The following is a 22,902-nucleotide window of genomic DNA, read 5'->3' on the forward strand; positions in this document are numbered from 1 at the left end:
TCCTTGCAGAAAGACTCATTGTTTTTGCTACTAACACTGAGATGTTGCCGTGTGTGTCTCTAATCTGTATGTATCTATTACTAGTCATAATTGGTTGCACTTGGATCCTTGGCGCCTGTGTATGTCTATAAAGTCATTGGGTTGATTTCAATGGTAATGTTTGTCACCTCTACTAATTAACATGATGTAAATTTCCATGCTTCCTCCTCAAATATAAGACATTTTTTTAAATTTGTTGATTTTGTGTGTGTGTGTGTGTCTGTCTGTCTGTGTATATCACACAGATCATCCCAAACCATCTTATTCAGCTATACACCCACTTCCCAGATGGCACCCTCCCATAGCCTCCCTTCCCCCACTAGAGCCCTTATACTCTGATATCCCTGCTACTGTCTGCTGTGTTGTGGGTACCCCCAGCCATTCCCCACTACTTGCCCTTCTGGTGAATCTAGTCAGCCTCTCTAGAGGTCTTTGTTTTAGGAAGGTCAGCTGTTCCTCATCTAGCAGCAATTGGTTGTCAATATTCCTTTAGATAAGATTGGGGTCTGCTGTTCATTTTCCCAGTTCTATGCTGGGTTACTATCTGGGAGTCCCTTGGGCTACCCTGGTAAACAACTCAAAAGAAAGTATCTCCTATCTGGCATTGTTGCTTGTTATGTAGCCTTTAGCTAGGCATATGGACTCTTAAAAAATTATATTGGCCCCTTTATTCTTTAGTTATACTTTCCTTTGGGGTATTTAAGGCCATACAGTTGGCCCAGATAAACCAATTTATTTTTACTCTTAAGGTCATTTGAGGATCTAGTCCTCAGGGGTCACATGGGCTTGGGAGGAGCCCCTGGCTCCTTTCTTTTTCTGTCTATGTGAAAATAAGTCAAAGGTTCTGCTCGACCATGTCTGGCTTCACTTGGAAGCACGAGTGAGATGTTTCCTCTGAGTTGACCGTCTTCTTTGTAGACTGGACACTGGTTCAAGTCCACCTCGTGGGGTTTCCATGACCTCCCTGAACAAGAAGACAGGTGACTCATCACAGTTACAGGACATTCTGAGAGATGTTCCACAGTCTGCTGGAATTTATTTGACCTTGGAGGACAAGGAGCAAAAACTGTCCTTTATGTCCCTCTTACCACATTAGTATAGTCCCCGAACTTTGGCTGTTAAACATCTAATAATGTTAGTTCCACCAGTATGGTATTTTTAATTATCGTGGTTTATGTAGATAAGGGGCCTTGTCTCACCCCTCCATTATAGTTTTCCCACTTAAGTTGCCCCCATTTCCCCCCTTTCTCCCTTACTAATACCCTTCTCCTATGGTCCTACCTCCCTTGAGCTCCTTCTTTCCCTTTATCCCCTAGGTTCCTTGTATACCCTTCCCTCCCCCCTCCCTTAAACTAACCCAAGTTTTATCCATATCTTCCTTATTAATGTCTGTTCCCTATGTTTCCTATTGTTCTTCTCTTTCAGGTTCTTTCTTTTCCTTTACCTCCCTGTTTCCTTTCCATTATCCTGGCTCCTGTAGTTATGTCTGGACACATACTCAGTTATTAGGGTTTGGTTCTAGGATCCACATATGAGGGAGAACATATGTCGATTTTTTTTTCTGAGTCTGAGACTGGCCCATTGTGGCTGGTACCATTCCCTGCTCTGGGATCCTGGAGTGTATAGAAAGGAGAAAGTGAAGTGAGCACCAGAATTCACAGCTGTCTGCTTCTTGACTCTGGATGCAACATGACCACTTGCCTCAAGCTCCTGTTGTGACTGCCCTGTTACCTGTCATGATGGACTGTAATGTCAAACTGTAAGCCAAATAAACCCTCTCTCCCTTAAGTTATTTTTGTCAGGGTGTTTTATCACAGCAACAGGAAAAGTAACTAATAAGTTACTTATTATATATGCATATATAATATATAATAAGTAACATAGTATAACATTATATATATACACAATAGGTCAAGTTATTATTTTCACAATTCCATAGATTAAGGGACTGAGGCTAAAGCTGGAGTAGGTAAGATAGTTCATTCATGCAAGTTTAGTTTTCAAGCTGTTTCTGCAGTGGTGGTTATCATGTTTGCCTCACACATTTAGTTTACTTTTCTACTCACAACTTACGAAGTAAAAGTGGTTAATGAAATACTGAGTAAGATTCAGTACCAGAAAAATATCCCCTTTCATAACAGAAATCAAAAGTTCATCCACTTTCTATATTTTAATTTTTAATTTGAATTTTCCATTTCCTGTCTAGTTCAGCTTCCAGTTGTTTTAGAATGAAACCCAATGAGAGTTTTCAACCTAATCAAAAACAAGGTGCCACCACCCCGCCCCTGTGCCTAGGTTTTCTTATATACCTGTCACTTTCTACAGATTGAAGTATTTTAACTAGGTACACACCCACTGGGTTGAGTAACCAATATTATCCAACTTAGTTCCATGGAAAGCAGAGGATGGAAAGACAGGAATAATGTTTGATAGAGAGGACAATTATGAATCAGATGTTTGGACCACTGCCCATAGGAGAGACCCTTAAGAGAGATGGCAATACAGTACATAACAAGAGTCAAGCTTAGCTGTAGACTCATTCTTTGCATTGTTAGACAAGAGGGCATCTGAGCTGAGGCAATGCCAGATCTTTACCCTGGGATGACTTTGTGTTGTTGGTAATACAGTGAATGTTCAGAGAGGCAAATTTTTACATTTAAAATATCAGTTGCAAAATAAAAGCATTTCCCCAATCAAGACAATGGGATTTTTGTGACTGAGGATTCCCGAAATCCTATTGCCCATCCATTGACGTGGGTAATATGTCCTAGGAGGAAAGTCACTGGCTTTTGCATCAAGAGCTTTGTAAAGTAGACCCTCAAGTACTGACCAGACAGTCTGAGGGCCCAACTACTGCAGGCTCATTTCTTCTCACCAGGCCTGCACATATTTACAGTTAAGCAGGATGCTAGGACTCAAGACCACAAAATAACCATAGAGGATTGTCCTTTTGTACTTTCCAAGTATAAAATGAATGTGCAAAGACACTTGGAATACTGAATATGGCTAATGTCTATGTTTACACTGTTTGTTGAAACAATATTAATAGCTAATGTTTACTGAGTCCCTTACATGGATTAGCTCATTTAATCCTCACAGCAAACTTTGGAGACAGGCACTGTTATTACCCTTATTTAACACGTGAGGAAACAGATATAGAACCAAACTTCCCCAAGGTCATATATTTTAGCAAGAAAAAATCTCCATCCTAGAAACATGCAAACATTATTTGTTGTAAATTCATCTGATGTAACTGATGTTCCTGTTCATTTAAAACAGAGCTGAGATCCCTCTTAACTTGACGGTCTCAGAGCCATTCAATATTAAGATGTCTTGTTCATCTATGTAACTCCAAGAACTTGTTCAAGACTAAGCAGAGATTAGTAGGCCAATAAATGTTGAGTAAATACCCTGCTTTCTTAAAATTTCATGAGGTCTATTGCTATATGAAAACTTTAAGGAGTGTTCAAAGGCTAGAAAACTATGCATTCATTTTGAGGATAACGTCTATCATTTCTTAAGCCTATTAATCTGTCTGCCTACCAATCTTTCTCTTACACTGTGATAAATGATACACTGTCTTTTATGTTGACATTTCATCCAAGGACCTTGAAGTGTGTTGTGAGTCCAATCCTATACATAAAAATATTCATGCATCCTGGAAAGTGCATTCATTCAAACCAATTCCAAGAAGAATTCATCCACAGCTGCAAACTGACAGGCATCTTAGAATCCTGCTACAGATGTGTTTTGCTTGACTGGTAGTGTTAAGAATATGTTTTATGCCAAGGAGCTCAGAAAGTAACCGACTGTGACTAGTAATAATCAGATATACAGAGATTAGAAACGCATGTGCAAATATCTTAATGTCAATTGCATTTGAAGTGAATTTTTCTGTGTGAAACTGTGTATTTTAATAATGAAATGGAGATCTTTTTTAAAGGTTAAAATCTTATTTAATTTTATGTCTTATAGGGTTTATACTGAATACAATATTGTATAACTGTAATAATTCAACTGTAAACCTAAAAATTTACAGCAGTTTTAAAAGAGATGCATCTTAGCTCAGGAAATTGTTATTGAATATGTCAATGCTGTTGTAATGAAATGCTTCTTCTAAGTATATGGTTAATAAATAAATAATTTTTAAAAAAGAATATGTTTTGTTTGTTTGTTTTTGTTTGAATGTATATACCAGGTCAGCCTTTCTTTGCAAATAAAGCTGATTCACACATTTATCTCTCTGTGCCCCAAAGTGTTTAAATTTGTGATTCCTCTAATCTATAGGTACCAAGTAACAAACTAGAATGAATTAAAACTCCTGTGGTTCTGGACTTTCTAATATATGAATAATTCTTTAAGTGGATAGGTATCTTTCAGGCAATCAGGAAACTATTACTCCAAGACTTCCCACCTCTCTCTCTCTCTCTCTTTCTCTCTCTCTCTCTCTCTCTCTCTCTCTCTCTCTGTATTTTTCTTCTGCAGGAGACTCAGAGTCCCTTCAAAGCATCCCTGAGGTGCAATAGTCACTAGCATACCTTTATAAATGGATGAACTTAAACCCTAGAAGGACAGACAATCCTTCAAGTATCTGGTAAAGAACTGCTGCAGAATATAACAAGTGTTCTAGTTCTGACTTTACCCATTTGAGCAGTGTATTCTCTATTATATTTTTCATCCTGCAATGGCTCTTGCAAAGAAATGAGATTTGTTCAAGGCCTTAATGTTGTTTATTATTGGAATCTTTCCTTCTACCCAGCCTATACAGAAGAGGATGACCTGGAGCCACCACCATAGCTCAGAACCACAGTCACATGTCCTAGGCTCCTGAGATGAGAGGCTCACACTCCTTTAGGACCCACTGTCTTACTTTTATGTGATCACCTGATCTCTTCAGTTCAACTTCTGGATCAATATGATAGTATACCAACTAGATACCTCTTACCATCCTTATGTTATTTACAGCCTATATTTGGCCTATGCCATAGAGTGAAGGAATTCCGATCAATACATCTTACACTGTGGACATTTATGTGGCGTTGATGTATATTTTTCCGTTTCTTCCTGTAGTCCCACTGACAAGCTCTCTCTGCTTAGGCCCATCAGAGAACTCATCTGTGAAACTGTCAGAGGAGTAGAGTTATGCCTTGCTACTGTGGGATACCGATGTCTGCACCCTCCAAGAAAAGCATTTCTGTTGTGTTGGAAGTAAGTTACACTCCTCAGCACGCTCTTTGTTTAGTGTAAGATTGTTCTAAGTTGATTTGAGGGAGTCTGGACCATTTGTTTGAGGTTATGATGAGTTACACACCAATAGACATAGTAACTAATAATAGGGTTTGTCACTTGAGGACTTCTCCACTTCAGGAGAGAGGCACCATAGTTCTCACTTTGACGTAGAATCACATCATCTTATAAAAAGCCGAGAACTTCTTTTTCACGGTGTTATCTTGATCCTGAATTATTTAAAACAAAATATATATTAGCATCAATCCTGATTATAAAGACTTATCTTCCTAATGCCTCAGTGAGGATGGATACTTCCTTCTGGAAAGTCAGGGCTTCCTTTCCTCTGCTTAAAGGTTGAAATAAAGATGGTGTCTCTTTACTCCCTCTGATACACACACACACACACACACACACACACACACATCTTTCTCCAGTCCAACTCCTTTGCAAACTGGTTTTGCTCAGATGTTAGTGATGCTAATTTTTATTAGTGGTGCCTGTTGAACTAACAATTTTTCAGTTCCATTTTCTTGATAAAGGGAATTTCTGGAGACAAAGCCTTATCCCAAAGGCAGACAAAAGAGAAAGATAGCTCATACATGTGTCGTGTTGACACTAAGATCAGCCTACACTTTCATTCTGATATTTTTATTACAGTCATGCTGTCCTGCTCATCACACTGGTTGCTTCTTGTAGTATTAACCACCTAAACTGACCTCAGTAGAAAAACATTGATAGTAAGATTCAGCAGCAGCAGCTCTGCCCCCAGAGTTCCTTCTTGCCTCCCTCCTTTGCACTCACAAGCAGCAGCAAGCAACTATCACCCAAAGGAATGAATACACATTCACTGTCCTTTCTGAATATCATTGTAACTTAATTTTACAATGGGATGTTTTCTTCTTGGGCACTGAGTGAAATAATAAAAAATACACCCCACCCCACCCCCCGGCCAGGGAGACATGCCAATATAGGGGTTGAAGGCCTAAAATCAATGGAGCATTTGCTGTCTAGGGATATGAAAAGAGAAAACTGGGAGGGGCTGCTGACTCAGTACCTCCGATTTGTAAATCTGTGTTCCCTCAGAGAACAAAAGCCCAGTGTATGACTGTAGAGTCAGCAAGGTGCTCTGAGCTAAAGAAAGGAAGAGGTGCATGTGAGAGAGGTGAAGCAGGTCCTTTGTTTTGGCATACTCTCAGAGCTGATCTGAACTTTGTTTTCTAACAACCGGGAATCAGGAATGACTTAAGGGGGTGGGGGGTACAACTTGGCACCTCAGCCAGCTCATCCCTGTAACAGGATCCAGAATAAGATGCCAACACGTTTTCTTCCCTCTCTCTGAATTGAAGAGGTGCTATAAGGGCAAGACTCATTGAACCAAGGAAAACTGCAGTGGCTAGCAGCCTCTTTGTCCCCCAAATCCCAGACAAGAAGATGTCTGTGAGGACACCAATCTGAGATCTGCAAGGCCCAGCTGGACTAGCTCCCTGGAAGGAATCCCTGCCCTGCAGTCTTAGCACCGCACTGTGCTGAGCTTTTTTTTCCCCCACCACAGCAGCATCTGCTCCATCCAGGTGCAAATGGAAATGTTTCAAAAGACCCTACTTCTCAAGCAGATAAGAAAAACAGCAAAATCCCTGGGAGGAAAAGCTGCATGGGCTTTACAGGAAGCAGGTCCTTGAGAGAAGTAATAATGGGCTCATAAAGGAGTGGAGGGGAATGGGAAGGGAAGCTTTGCAAATAGGAGCAACTGGGATTCAATAAGAAGAGGTAGTCCTATGGGCAACAGCAGCTTTGGTGAATTATCTTAGATGACAATAAGCAGCTAAATGTTCTGTTAGGCAGCTGAATCCTGGGAGCTTGCTTGGATACAAGCAGGCTATATATATGGTGCCAGCTGACTTGCCTTTTCATATCCTTTAACCAGACACCTTGAGAAAGTTGGGGTTCATGCCAGTCAAGTGATTGCCCAGAAGTCCTGGTATGACATCAACTCTGAATGGGATGAAGGCATGGAGCATGTTAGAGAGAGGAGGACCACTGTGGTGCTTTTCCATCAAGAGACAACCTCAAGCAGGATTGATTTCCTATTGTAGTATAGACACAATGGCAATGCCCTATGAAATGTACCTACTTTTGTCATTGGTGGTATTTTTGGAATTACTGCTGCCTTTCATGAGTCTCCTAGTAAGGTAGACTCTCTATCCAGAGGGTGAAACAAATATCTCAATCTTCTTATGTGACTCATTCAAGGTCACAAATGAGCTAGTGCAAGAAATAATTCCTTTAAGTTCAATTTTTTATTACAGCTTTCTACTACTGGATAATTCTTGTATTAAGGGTAGCTTTAAGAGGAAAGCTAATTCAGAAGGGTTTATACTGGTGTGGAACTGAGAGGAATGAGCTATAGTCATGCATTCTGAAGCCAGTATCTCCTACCTTTACACAAGACATGGGTAGAATCACTCAGAAGAATGGCACATCAGTGGAATCACAGGGTCAGTGACTTTAAACATAAAATTCTTTAGGTAGAAATGAAAAGAGAAAGCCAAAAAATAAAGAAAATTCAATGATCATAAAAATAAAGAGGCAACTACAGATACAAACTTGTTTAAATAAAAACCTTTTGGGCCAGGCGTGATGTTGCACACCTTTAATCCCAGCACTTGGGAAGCAGAGTTAGGCGGATCTGTGAATTCAAGGCCAGTACGGTCTACATAGTGAGTTCCAGGCTAGCTGGGGCTATAGGGAGACCTGTCTCAAATAAATAAATAATAAATAAATAAATAAATAAATTCCTTTCAAAAACAAGTATCAGAGTATTTTGCTCACCAGCTAAATTCCTCTCATCCTTTTCTGCTTCAAGTTTTTCTGCCTTCATGTCAGCCCCAAAGGAGCTGAAGAAATATACTTATTTTTTTTTCAACTACATGAATGTTGGCTACACAATTTAAAATTTTGTTACAAAAAACACATTTCACTCAAGTGTCCTCATCCTTCCTTAATACTCTTATTAGAAAAAGAAAAAAAATAAGCAAAGGCACTAGTCACACATCCCTCAACTGCAGTTGGTTCCTTGGTCTCACCCCTTTGTAGCTGGCCACATCCCATGCCAAATATTTCCAAGCCCACAGCCATCATCACTTCCTTTTCTAAAGCTCAGCAGCTAACAAGCATGGCCAACCCTGGTCACAAACACTTGGGTCACAACAAGAGATAACCCACAATGCTCTAGTACAAACACAGTTCTCCCAGCTCAACTTGATTACTTGTGAGAAAGGACCTTGCTTCCCCCTCACATGCACTAGGAGCATTTCCTTGAGAAGGAGGGATAGTGTGTATCCCACTGCACTAGTACACAATCAAACCACTTCTGAGAAGCATTTGAGGAAGAGCCTGTGAAGGCATGAAGCACTGCAGTGACCTTGAGAGGCCCATTTTAACCATCCAAACTCATTCATCAGGAGAGCCCCTACTCAGACGGGCAGGAGCCCACATCTGGGTGTCTAGGGTCCACATGCTAGCACTGCCTCTATTACCACTCACCAGTGTCAGGACCCTGTTTTGCACATCCTCCTCCTTGATGCCCTGAGCCAAACCTTTCAAAACATTGACTTCAGGGCCTGGAAAATAATACACAATACCTACAAGAGAAGTGAGCAGGAGAATCCACAAACCACCAGGCAAAAGTTCACAGCACTCCAGTCTAGGAACATGAAGTTCAGAGAGACCACAATCACATTAGTGGTACAGGTGCAAAGTAAAGATTTGTCCAAATGACTTTCAGTCCAAGTATCTTTCTCTGTTTCTGAAGAGCTGCAAGTACGGGTAAGGTGAACCACTTTCTACAGGAAGGACACAGGAGGTAACCTATGACTAGTCTTTAGTAGAAATAAATGTCTATCTCACTTCAAATTGTGTTTTAGTTTCTTCTATGGTAGAGATGAGGTTAGGAAGACGTCTTGGTACCTTGAAAACAGTATGTGAAGACTCATAGTTTTGTTTTAGTTTTAAATGGCTATTGTAGTCTAAGGGGAAACACAGGAGAACTAGCATCTCCCTGTACTTTTGAAGCAGGATGTGGTGAGAGCCACTTCATTGACTGTCTGAAGACAGGGTAATTGTTGCTCTTCTCACCATAACTTCTCGCTTTTGGATCAGTGGCTGGCAGGTTTATCTGCTTCTGAGCAGCTTCAGAGCGAAGTCAGTGACCCTGGCTATGTCAGCAAGAACAACTGGAAGGGAGGAGGAAGCCACTGCCAACAGCAGTGGGAGGGAAAATTCTAGCCTTAAGGATAAGACAATTCTTCTGTCTAACTTTCTATGCAGCATACACAGCTTTCAGTGATTTCAGAAGGCCAGAAGAGGATGGTTGGTTTCACAACACCTTCTTAAGATTTGGGGTGCAAGAGCATTAAGTTTCACTCCCAAGTCTTTGTGTAGGGCTTTCTACCTACTTAGGAGACAATGGGCTTCAAACCTGCCAGAATAGACAATCAAATGTCTAAGACTATCTCACAAGTATCTAAAATTACTCCAAACACACCTAGGCTGACTTCTGGCTCATTCTGGGCAATCAGTAATTTTAACTACTTTCATTGTTAGCACTAGAGTAATACAAATGACACCATAATCACCCAAAACTTGATGAGGATCCACGACACATGCTATTCTACAGTCTATTTTTAAAGTAGATTTAAAAGTCTCTGCTCTCTGAGACAGCAACCCTTTAAAGTTCATGGCTGCAAAGACTGATTCTGTTACATTGTCAAATAGTCACCTCTGATTTGAACATTGTTAAGGTGACTGAAATGTGGCCACAATGCTTGAAAAGGAGCTGTTTGTGGAGAAGAAATGGGAAGAAATGGGGTGCTAAGGAAAAGGTGAGTGAGTTCAAAGGGAAATTCCTTGTACAGCACAGGCATATTTACAGGTAAAAAGAAAAAAAAATCACTCGCTAGCATAGCACAGTGATTCTCTACTCTCCAAAAACACAGAAAGATAATGTCAAATTTTTGTGCGGAGATCAAGCTTATGATTATGGAATTCTAATAAATCATTTCATCTGATTTGTGGCTACAAAGGAAAAGAATCAAATTCAGAAAACTAAAGTTTTCATCTCAGTGTGTTCGCCAAACTATAACCTCTGGAGTAAGCCTCACAGTCAGGCTCCAGTGGGAGTTTAACTTAATGTTACATAATGGCAATTATTAGTAACTTGTTGGACAGCCACAGCCAAGTCATTTTATTTCCTGTGCCTCTGTTCCAAGTAAGGTAAAGATGAAGATCTTAAACTGCCTCACCAGGCGAAGAACCGAGAAACATACCTTAAAAATATTTCAGGTGATTACAAGACAAAAAAAGAATGAATGTTGTCACATTTGGAGTCATTCACCCCTATAGTTACCTTAGATCTCCCAAGACTCTGCCACAATGCTCCTCATCTGGGTCCCTGAACTCCATGGGAGCCATAGTTGGGCTTTTACAACAGAGGTCCATGCACTCTGATCTCCCGTTGGTGGTACAGTTTGAACCACTGCAAGGCTAAGCCTGGGCTACAGAAACACTGCACAATGCAGAGGAGAGGACAGGGAAGATGACTACAGGAGCCCGGAGAGACAGCAAAGCCAGGCTCTGAAGAAAGTCTTCAGGTTTCTAACCTGGGTCACCTCTTCAAGCTGTCCCAATGTGTTCAAAGACACTTCTTCACTAGTAGGTGCCTAGATCTTTACTAACAAGAAACCACCGATTGAGGAGCACCTAACCACCACCCATCCAATACTGAGGACACCTGTTAGAGGGAAAGCAGAGGGGTTCCACTGGGCTCTGGGAAGAACAGGCTGTTTGCCAGGTTGGGGCATCTTGTGTGCAATGTAAAGATGAACCAGGCGGAAGTGGCAGCTCTTCTGGCCTCTCGGAAGTATTACAAGAGGGGTGAGTCCTTCCGAATTCTCTAAAGCATACTGAAAGGAGCCTTGACCAAGGAACAATGTTTGGGGGGAAAACCTGAAAGGAATTGGAAGGAAACTTTTCAAAGAGGCATATTCCTTAAGATGGACAAAAGCAAAGTTGCCATCTTCCATGACCAGGTCATAAAGTGGGGTGCACTTACCAAGGAGAGTGGGAAACAAGAATTTCATTCTAATTCCTCAGACCTAGACAGGGCATACATTACCTAACACTTATAATGCACTTTGCACTTTACAAAACATTATGGCATTCACTATTTCATTTAATTCTTATTTGCCAGGAAACACTAGTTACATCTTTCTCTGTCTTACACATGAGAAAACTGAGGCCAGGTAGGGAGGAATATGTGACTTGCTCAAGGTCATGTGGCGGAAAACAGCCCAGGAAAGCAATCCTGAGCCCCTCAGCGAAGCAATCCTGTGCCCCTCATCCCTTCATGGTGGTCGTCCACCTTGAAACGCTTTGTATTAACTCTCGGGGGCAAGACTGGCATAGCTACAATTGACTTCGCCCCCTTTCCAAAATCTGGGACTGAGCATCATCGCCCTCCAGTGCCAAGAAGGGGACCTGATGACGCGGATCCACAGACGGGGTTTCCCCATCCTGCGGAGCTCACCAGAGCCTAGGACTAGAAGCCAGCCGTGACTCTCGCACACCGATGGTGAGTCAAGTAAGGCTTTAGCAGCAGTTTCTGGCTAGAGATTTAAGGAGAAGAGGGGCAGCGCTGGGTGAATTCCCTTCTGAGCGGTCCCAGCACTGGCACCAAAAGCAGGCGCCCGTTTCTGGACTGAGCTCTCCACTCTTGCCCCTGCCAAACTGGCTCCTTCCTGGATCCCCCCCACTAGAACCTGGGGGCCGCTCCACTGAGGAAGGGGACCGGGTGAAGTGTGGAGGTGAAAGGAGGCCGACTGTAGAACACCTCTGATCTTCTGGGTCAGAGTAATCACCAGCCAACATCAGCTGGAAGTTTGGGCATCAAAGGTTTCAGACCAAGTAGCGAGTTGTCGGGAAAGCGATCAGTCCCGGGGTGGGTGGGGGATCTGGGAATGAGAGGTGACGGTACCGAAAGAAGGGGAAGGCAGGAGCAGGTGCCCCTTCCCACGCAGCCCCTTGCGGGGAGGAAAGGTGGCTGTCAGCCTCTGCAACCGGCGAGTGCTGAGCCTGCGCCCGGCGCCCCGCACCACAGCGCAACCCCTCCTGGCCGGCTAGGCGCTGCTCCCCACCTGCCCGCCACCGCGCCCCGGCCGCTGAGACTCACAGTCCGCAGGAACTGGATTTCATCCTCGCTGCCTTCTCCCACTTCGGCCATGGCTCGGGAGGCTTCGGCGGTGCCCCAGCCTCCGGCGACTCTGTTTCCCTGGCAGCTGCTCGGCGTGCGCTCACTGGCGCTGCTCTTTCTCCTCCTCCTCTTCCTCCCCTTCGTCCTCCTCCTCCTCCGGCTCCGGCTCAGCCTCAGCAGCGCCGAGCTAATCCCCGACCATATAGGGAGCTTGGCTAACACTTCACTGCACTGCAGAGGGCCAATGCCAACCCAGCAGCCCGCCCACCCTTCTGCCTCTCGCCCCAGCCAAGTGCTCGGCAGCCGTGGATTCGGCGGACAGCGCAGCGCGGAGCGCGCCGAGCCGGTGCAGGGCAGAGCTGGCGACCCGGGAGGGAGCTGTGGGGCCACCCCCGCACCGCACAGCTCAGCTCAGCACCGCACACTAGCTACAGGCGCGCGCCTGGCGGCGACTGGAGGATGGCCCCTGCACAGTCCCGATTCAGCAACAAAGGCCAATAGCTTAGATTCTACGCGCTCAAAGTGGGCACCAACCCTCTAGCTTTGCCCAATTTGTGTGGGGTGTGTGGGAGGGAGGTGGGGAGGGAGGGAGGGAGGGAAGAAGCCATCGGCTTGTGAAAGCCCTGTCTACTTTGCAGTGCGCCTTAGAACCTAGGCTGTATACGTCATAACATTTGAGAGAGAGAGAGAGAGAGAGAGAGAGAGAGAGAGAGATTTGTTATTTGCATAGGAACGCCCAGCTCCGAGAGCTTGGCGCAGACCCCCACCCATGTACCTTGATTTCTTGCAGCAAGGACAGAAAGGTGCTACGAGGGTGACTGTTCATCCAGAACAAAGTTTGTAACTCCCTGGATAGCTCTTTTTGAACCTCTAAATAATTCCTTCACTCTTTAAAATCCAACAAGGGGGGGAATTAAAAATCAGAACGTACATTATACACTATGAATTTGTCAAAGAACAAATTCAATGAAAGTTTTTTAAAATACACAAAATCAGATAAGGACACTGCCTCTCCGTTGAACAGGTCCACAGTAGCCCCTGGGTGCTCCAGGGGACTCCTATTCTGTCCTCAGTTTGGAAGTCAGGTGGCCTCAGAATCCTTCCTTTGTGCTCACCCTTAGCTTTATTTCGCACTTTAGAGTGCCAGGCCCATGGGCTCTGATTCGAGCAGGGGGAGTGACTGCAGGTCCTAGAATATAGCCGAAATCACATCCTACCTTAGGTGGTTTCTTAGGATTTAGGAGTCAGATTGGTCCTCCCAAGTCTCATGGTGCAAGATACCACTTCCGTCTGCTAGTCAAGAAGTTTCCTTGAAAAAGAAATGTTTAAAAGAAAGTACCTTCAGAAAAGATGTAGGCAGGTGGCAATTCTGGGCTTGAACCTAGCATTTCTGCTGAAGCCTGCCTGGAACAGATCAAACCATCTGTACATTGTGGCTCTTTACATGGTGGGAAATACCAGGTCATGCTCCCTCTGTGATCTATCATCCACTTTTTTGGCTGAAAATTCACCTGTCTCCAACATGGGAAACAAGCGTACATTTTTAAAGGAGAAAACCCTCCTAGATTTCTAGATCCCTGGGGAATGCTATCAGCCATGGTTAGAACTTCAGTGAAGGCCCACCAAGCAATCAAACACCCACCAAGCCATCAAACACCCTCAGGATGCTTGAGTTGTTCAAAGTCAGCACAGAAGTCAGCAACACTGAAATGCAGAGGCCCTGTGCAGCCTATACGAACAGCAGCTGAGGGACTCATAGTAACAATCTATGGGGCCATCTAGAAACTTTTCATTTTGATCTTTTAAAAATATTTCATTCATTCTTTAAGAATTTCATACAGTGTATTTTGATCCCCTCCCACATTTCCACTCCCACCTTATTAATCTCCCCCTCTCATGTCCTCTATTGTTATTTTTTAAGGCTAAGCAAGTCTAATTTGTATCCCAGAATGTTCTTCTATGTGGGTCCATCCTTTGGGGCCTTGTCAGTCTACCTGGAGTCACACCCTTAAAGGAAATGGACTCTTCCTCTCCCAACAACTGTCAATTGCTAATAGTTCCTCAGTTTTTTTTTAAATATATAAATAAGCTTTATTGATTGTGAGAGAGTTCCTCAGTTTTTAAAGTCCTGAGAACATCTGAAGGCTGGCTGTTGAAATGAAATACATGTATTTATTTTCTCCTGCTTAGTTCTTGAAATACTGGTCCTGAGGACTTTCTCACATGAAAGGGGCTCTTAGATGTGCTTTACCAGTAAGAATGATAGAGCTTTAAGATACTAATGAAAAATGGTCACCAGCATGTAAATAGTATCTCATTCACTATGCATTATTATTCATGGTGGCCAATTACCCAAATGGTGTTAGTGAGGCCAGAGTTGTGTATTCAATTCCAGAAGGCTAGTTAGTTTTATTCTATTTGCTATTCAAGGTCTGTGATCCTTTCACTCTGACCAAAAACCTCATAAATCTTTGTTCATTCACCCAGAAAAAAGGCAGTCTTGAATCTGGTAACTAGGACCTATTTCTCTTCAGGCCACATTTGATACAAATAGCCCTTGCGCATGGTGGCACACACCTGTAGTCCCAGCACTTAGGAGGCAGAGGCAGGCAGATCTCTGTGAGTTCAAGGTCAGCCTGGTCTACCAGTGAGTGCCAAGCCAGCTGGGGCTACAGGGAGACCCTGTCTTAAAAAAACCAAAATCAAAACCAAAACCAAACCAAACCAAACCAAAACAAAACAAAACAAATAGTCCTTGCACATATGGGGCTATAACAAATTGCACACCACTGACAGAACCTATCTTCATTGCCATTTCAGCATTACCCCCTAGCTATAGACATCATCCATTTGTTGAAATACATTTCTCTAGTTAATTATATTCATGTTTGGTCTGTAGTGACTGTTTCCCAGGTTCTACCTAGGGAAGGATAAAAGGAAATAACAGAAAGAACTGTAGAGTTGAGGACATTGGCTCTGCTACCATTGTTGTTTTTACTATCCCATCATAGATGTAAGACCTATCCGTATGGTGACTGAATGTTTTGCTATAGGCAGCACCATACCATGGGCTAGGGAGAAAGGGAGCTGAGCACCAGAATTCATATCTCTGCTTCCTGACTCTGGACACAATATGACCACTAACCCCCATGTTCCTGCTACCATATCTTCCCTACCATGATGGATAGGACCCTTAATCTGTGGGACCCTCAAACTGTGGGACAAAACAGGCCCTTCCTTCTTTAAGCTACTTTTATGTTATATTTTTTCCAGCAGTGAGAAAGGTAACTAGTACAGTCACTAATAAGCCCATGAGCAGAAATAACTTATAAAAGTGTACTTGTTTTTGGTTTAATGCCAATAGGCAGGTTGGAATACACATTTTACAGAAATATTTTGTAAGATTTAGAAGTGATTATCATTCATGTCTAAGACATCTACAATAAGCTACTAAGGTGATATTTATTTTTGGTCTATAGACTTAGAAACCATACTAGAAAGCTTTGACCCAAATTCCTTTTGTCATTAGAGAGGGAGTGTGTGGACTATGATTTTCTTTTTCTGATGATGTCTGACATCTCTCTCTTAAAAATCACAAACATAAAAATGCTTAACAGAACATGAATTCACAATTAACCACAACTCCCTCAAAGTGAGGCGATTCCTCTTCCTCTTTCCCTTTCCTTCTCCCTTCCCCTTTTCTCCTGCCTCTTCTTCCTTTTCTACTATCTTGAGATTGGAGGACTACATTATAAGGTCAAAATTAGCATGCCACTCTAGTGAAAGACTCCTAAGACTAACCCACTCAAAGAAAGGGCTGGGTCCCAACCAGGGTTAGCAGCTGATGCTTCACAGCAGAGATGGGGGTGAGCTAAGCAGGCCTTCAGAAACTTTCTCCATGTTCCTTCCATTGAACTTGTTCATCCTCAAGAGTCTCCAGCTGTAACAGGTTGTTGAAATGATAAAGATCTAACAACATCAAAGCTTTGTTTTCATTTGCCTCCAGGTCAGCCTGTGCTTAACAAGACTGTATACTCAGCTCTTGTGCTTTGAACTGGCTTTGATGTCATTGGTAAGAAGTGAGGCCTACCTAAGACTCTACTAGTTAAAGATTGAATGACCCTAAGCAAGTAATTTGAATTCTTTAGGCTATTTTATTTTCTGGAAAATGGGGGTGAAAATACCTGTTTGGGGGCGGGGTTCCTTGGTGATTATAAAATGCTTTGCAGAGTAGTGTAAAAGTACTCTGTATAGGGGCTGGAAAGACGACTCGATGGTTAAAAGTGCAAACTTTTCTTGCAGAGGACTTGAATTTGGTTCCCAGCACCAAAGTCTGGCTGCTCAAAACCGTCTATAACTCCATCTCCAGGGGATGTAATGTCGCCAGCCTCCTCAATCACCTGCACACACACACACATTGTCATATACACACAATTAAAAATAATAAAAATTAATCTTTTATGAAAGTGCTCAGTGTGAAAATCCTGAGGCATCCCTTGCAGGTCTGTGTCTTCCCTTCTCTCATGCTGGGGTTTCCACTGCTCACACCTTCAGATCTGTTTGTGTTCCTGCTTCCCTTCAAGTTCCATTGTCATTTGACTTTTCCTGAGTCTTTTACTCACAAAGGACACAATACTTCTGATTTGAGGAAATAATTTCCTGCCCCAATGAGCAAATATCCTAGGCAGATCTCATGTGTTACAAGCTAATTGTGAACACCAATACTATTATTCTGTGTTTGTTTCTAGGGAGTTTTGTTCTGAGCTGCTGTAGTGCATCTGTGTCTTTAATGAGAAACGTATTCTGTTGCTATGGAATATTGAAATTTATGGGTTTCCCTGCAAGGTGGAGTTGTCAACACCCATCTCGCCCCTCAGGTTTTCTCTTGGACTTAAAGAGATTGAGATCTAGTGCCTTATGAAACTATATTTAATTAGATAAGTCTCACACTAAGCTGGATGCTTTTGATTTCTAATTTCTGCAATTTAATTCTTCCTGCAGCTCTGTGGCACAGATTTATTGAAGCCGCTGCCAGCAACAATTTGCCCTGACTCATGGCAGTTTGAATAGTTCCTACTGACATAGGTGGGTACACAGTGGGAAAGGAGACCAGTGTGGTTTTATGTCATCTATTTCAGGTGTCAGGGCAAGACCCACATTTCAGTAGGCAAACATGAAGGTAAATGACTTTGATTCTGATCCCGGGGTGGTTATTCTATGCTAACCCCTAAGTTCAACTTGTCTTTTCAGCCTTTTCTGAATAGATCTCATTTCCAACATATTTGAGTATGCAGAATTTCCTTTAAAAAAAACTCAAGGAGTTTAACAAAGCAAATCTTCCTTGCCTCTGCATGACAAGGATGCATAATTTTCTGTTGGTATTCAGCACTCCAGTGTCTTGGGATACAAGCTACGCTTTGAAATTTCTTTCTCAATATGTCACTGGTGCTGCCAGCAGGAGTGGCAGAATGCCGCTGGACTCTATGTAAGAGCCTTGCAGTGCTGCTGAGTGACTCCTGTTGCTCTCATCAGAGACTGAAATGAGAGCCAGATATGTCCAACTCTTGTTCACCACAACCTAGAAGGTTGGAGGGCATAACTATTCAGATACATTAGACCAGTAAAATTATTAGAGAAAAATTATAATAAATCCTGGAATTGGCAGCTATTTATATCATCACTAAGCATTCTGAAAATCCAACTAGTGAGGTAGTCATGACTATTACCATTCTATAAAGAACAGGTTGCTTAAACATAAAACAGGAGAAAGAATGAATGTAGCCTTAGAATAACTTACTATACAATCTATCTCTCTTTCTCACTCACATACTCTTTCTTTCTCTTGATGTTGCTTCTCCTCCTCCTCACCCTCTCCTCCTCTTCCCTCCTCCTCCTCCTCCACTCCTTCCTCCTTCTTACCCCCTCCTCCTCCTCCATCTCCTCCTCCTCCTCTTAGTCCTCATCCTCCGTCTTCTCTTCCTCTTTCTCCTCCTCCTCCTCCTCCTCTTTCCTTTGTCACAAAAGGAGATGAACACCCATCATCAGAGATCAGTACTAATTTCAGAAACCCTGATAAATGTCAGCTTCCTGGTTGGTGAGATGGCTCAGCAGGTAAAGGTGCTTGCCATGAAGCATGACAACCTGATTTCCAGAACCCACATGATGAAAGGAGAGAACCTACTGTCACAAGTTGCCCTCTGACCTACACACACACACACACACACACACACACACACACACACATATCACGGCAATGAGCATGCCCACACATAATCAATCAGTCAGTCAGTCATTCAATATTAAAACTGAAAGAAAAAGTCAACTTCTTTATTCCAAGATGAAGAGACCAAGTCTTCTAGCTAAACTACAGAATGAACTGACCAGATCTGGGACTAGAGCACATATCCCCAGGCTGTTTAGTATTTTTTTTCCCTGTCTACTTTGTAACTGAACTTGGGGTAATAGCACAGATATACATAAGCTTTTTCAGTGCATTCTTAATAGCCAAATACAATTATTTTATTCTAAATAAAGTAATTTTTATGCTCTAATTCTTTAAACGTAGATAACAAATACACTGCAGTTCTCCAGTGATTAGAGTCTGTACCCTAAGGAGTTAGTGACTTCTTTTTAAAACTGATACAAATGATAAAAGGAAAGGAAGGAAGAAGGAAGAAAGGAAAGATAAAAGAAAGAAAGGGAGAGATCAGGTTGAGGTTAAGCTTAATGATTCTTAATTTGAATACTTATTACACACAAAAACAGCATACTCAAAAAAGGTTTTGGGGATTGGTGGAACCACATTTTGAGGTGATACAAGCACATCCTTTCACAAACGCAAGGAATGGATTTACTAAAATATGTCACTTGGGGCTGGAGAGATGGCTCAGCAGTTAAGAACTCTGGTTGTTCTTGCAGAAGACCTGGGTTCGAATTCCAACACCCACATGGCAGCTAACAACTGTCCGTAACTCCAGTCCCAGGGGATCAGATAACCTCTTCTGTCCTCTGTGGGTATGGCACGACACAGGTGCACTTTAAGCAGGCAATACATGCATACACATAAAAAATAAAAATAATAAATAAAATTAAAAATAAATAAATAAAATATGTCACTTGCCTATTTCCTTTCACAGTTTCTATTGCCTTCTTAGTTTTTACCTCAGCATTATGGTCTATGGTTTCATACATTATGAACTACAGACACATATTTTCTTTTTGTCCTCTTCTTCTTGACCATTGAATTTTTTGGTCTTATTAATCAGTATTTCCTGAAACGACTCCCAGTCTTGGAGTCCCTTCTCTGTACTAGCCTGGTTCTTCTCCTTCTATGACTGTTCCTTCTTTACCTCCTTTGATGAGCTCCTTTCCTCCTCACATCAGAAATGAGCATCACAAGAGTCTATCCCTGTACCTCCTTCATCCTCTGAGCAGACAAGACTTCTTCAACCATCACTACCTCTATGCTCCCATCTTTACCGTCAAATCAAGTTTTAAATTCCCTATTCCAGCTACATGCCGGATACTTCCCGCTGTAGATCACCATGTGTATGTGTGGTTCTTCAAACACAGAATGCTTAAGATGGAATATAGCTCATTAGCTAGCCTTTTCAAGATACTACTTGGCTTCTTCTTCCTCTCAACATCTCTATCCCCACTACTGGTACTGACATCCTTGAAGAATAATGACTGAAAGCAAGGCTGCATCGCCTCTGTGGCCCTGGCAAGGAAATCGGAAGAAACGGCATGTTATTCAGGGAAGATAGAAAGACCCACTGCTGCTCCTGTTGTGCTTCTCCTGCCCCGACCCCCATCATGGAGTTCGGAATGTAAGAAACAAAACTAGCTCCTCTATATAGAGTCACCTCCAAGTGACAGTTCAGGGTCACCTGGATTTGAAACTTTTAAAGGCAAAGCAAGATTCAGGAGTCAGTGGGAGAAAATTAGCTTTGCTAAGGGATTTGGAGAATGTTGTGATTTTTATCTAAAGGGCAGAGTATCTCCCTGGATCAGCAAATTTTAAAATTCCTTCATTTTGGAACTTTATACTTTGGATCTTAGCACCAACACATTAGTTTTTGGACTTGGGTTAGACGAATACCTTTTTCTTTACTTAGTTTTCTTTGCAAGGTGAAAATGAAATTTTTAAACATGTTAAGATAGTGGTTGGAGAACTGAAAGAGTCAATGTTGGTAAAGCTTTCAGAAGAGACTGGTAATGAGCAGAGATGCCGACTTTCTATCTGGTTTCCCTGGAAGAAGACTTCAAGGAAAGGATTTGTGAGATGACTCCAGGTTGTATAATGGGATGAAATAAAGGAATTGAGTAAGCTATTAAGCCAGCTACAGGTGTGCTTAATGGAGCCTAATCTTTCTGGGGTGCTCCAGGGACTAGTGACAAATATGCGTCTCAGAATCACTCCATGGAAGAACAAGGAGGCTGGGCTATTTATAAACTTCCTCTGGTCAGTAGTGGGTGAAAGCTGCTCACAGGAGTAATTCTCTGGCATATGCAAGCTGTACCAGCTGCTAGAGAAAGCCCTTGGGCAATTGGAAATTGGGCTGGCAAATATCTTCCAATCATAAGACCCCAGAGACACAGGATTTCTGTATATGCTGTGGTCATCTCTACCACTGAAATCCAAAGACAAGACAGATGAAAGCAGGCTGCTGTGGATGAAACTGGGGGAGAAATTGGGGTAATGAGGCCAGGACTTTTCACTGAGAGTGTAACCTTCCCATTCCAGAGAATATATCTGAGTGAGTATCCTTAACAAAATCTAGGGATCTGCAGAGTGATTTGTAGAACATAGTTCATGGCATCTACTACTGGGAGTAATTTGAAGAAGCAAAAAATCCACTTTCTTTCCAACAACAAAACTTAAGGTAGATACAACAGAAGTTTGGACTTACAAGGTATGTGCAGTGGAAGTTGTTGGAAGAATGATGCTGGATAATCAGAATGGCCTAAGTTAAAAGTTAGCCTTATAGGATTATTTGTTTTCAGACTGGCAGAATAGAGCCAGGACAAAATTTTCATGCAGCAACAATACATTGATGAAACTCAGGAGGTCTCCAGATTCAGCTGCTGTTTGTCAATGTTGACAAGCCTGGGACTTTGAATGTTGACAAGGCTGGGGCTGAGGCAGACTACAGTTCCTCAGTTACCCTGATATGCAAAGTGCTTTCCTCAGAGGTAAAGGCACTCTTTCCTAGCCACTCACCTCCAGAGCCAGACAGGGCTTTCGGGCTCCTTACTCCTATCCTGACTTCCTATTATAAGCATCCATTCTCATGGCACAGTAACAGTGGTCATCAACTCCATAAGGTAGCCATTTTACTCCTATTTTTCAAATGAGAGATTGGGAATGAAGGTTAAGGAACCTCATAAAGTTTCTCAGTCAAGGTGGGACTGGCACCAGATCAGTATGATTTGATGTTGTCAGTTCAAGCAAAAAGACAGAAGGAATTTTTATAATTATTTGGAAACTGGGAGAGTCATATTATATTCTGAAAATTGATACAGAGCTCTTTTATTTATAGACAGTTTGGTTTCCCATTTCAGCACAGCTATGGGAGCTTCTCAGGCTCCATCTATCCTAGCAGTTACTGCAAGCTTATGGAAACGTATTGGAAAGGGACAGGAGAGAATAAATTGAAACACACTTGAGTGACAGCTTCCTTGACTTGGTCAATAGATGGTGTGTTTATGTCATTCTTGGATCTTGAGGACTGGAAGAATTCCTTGAGACCTAGGTTCAGCCCCATTTCTCCAAAACGACTAGTCTCATTCAGCTAGTACTCAACATTCCATCTGTTGTCTCTTAGTTGCTTTTTAAAAAATTAATGATACTCATTACCTGAAGCTTTCTTTTACTATAGCAGATGTGTTGGAGAAATCATCATTCAGGCATTCATTCATTTCTAAAAAGACAGCTTAAAAAATAGGGAAAGTGTAATAATTGCCTTGGTTTGGAACTGAGAGAGGCGAGCAATAGTGACCCTTTAGTTTTCTCTTTCTGCTTTTCTGTCTCCCTTCCCATCTGCCCCATTCCTTTAAAACCAATAAGAAGACCTGGAAGTAGAGGCTCTGCAGCATTCTGGAGTAAACACTCTCAGGGCTGGCAGAGGCAGCTTTTTCTCAGTGTTCCATTTAAGCTATCTTGGCCAATCCCTGAGTTACTAACCCTGTCCACATTTTTAGCAGGTAATTCCATGACCAAAAATGAGCATCTTCGAGTGTAATTGTGTCATGATGAAAAGAACCGAATAGAAGATGTCTATGAAGGCTATTTCTCACAAGATTGAGAACTCTTTATTATTATTCTGAGCTGTCAGTAAAGCACTGGGCTCCCAGACTAGCTGTATCCAAGGTCATGCCATTCCAAC

At 42.3% G+C, this 22,902-nt stretch overlaps 1 protein-coding gene across 1 annotated transcript in view; it reads right to left on the reverse strand.

Annotated features, from left to right (window-relative positions):
* The window catches only part of Ryr3 (ryanodine receptor 3), a 595,983-nt gene extending 583,363 nt beyond the window's left edge, over positions 1 to 12,620 (reverse strand). Inside the window, exon 1 of the mRNA XM_017800130.2 lies at positions 12,494 to 12,620. Coding sequence (XP_017655619.1) covers positions 12,494 to 12,544 — 51 coding nt within the window. The 5' untranslated portion in view covers positions 12,545 to 12,620. The remainder of the gene's footprint in view (positions 1 to 12,493) is intronic.
* Between the last annotated feature and the right edge of the window lie 10,282 nt (positions 12,621 to 22,902).

The sequence above is a fragment of the Nannospalax galili genome, unplaced genomic scaffold, assembly GCF_000622305.1.
Source record: "Nannospalax galili isolate Female #2095 unplaced genomic scaffold, S.galili_v1.0 scaffold999, whole genome shotgun sequence".
In the NCBI taxonomy this organism is placed as follows: domain Eukaryota; kingdom Metazoa; phylum Chordata; class Mammalia; order Rodentia; family Spalacidae; genus Nannospalax; species Nannospalax galili.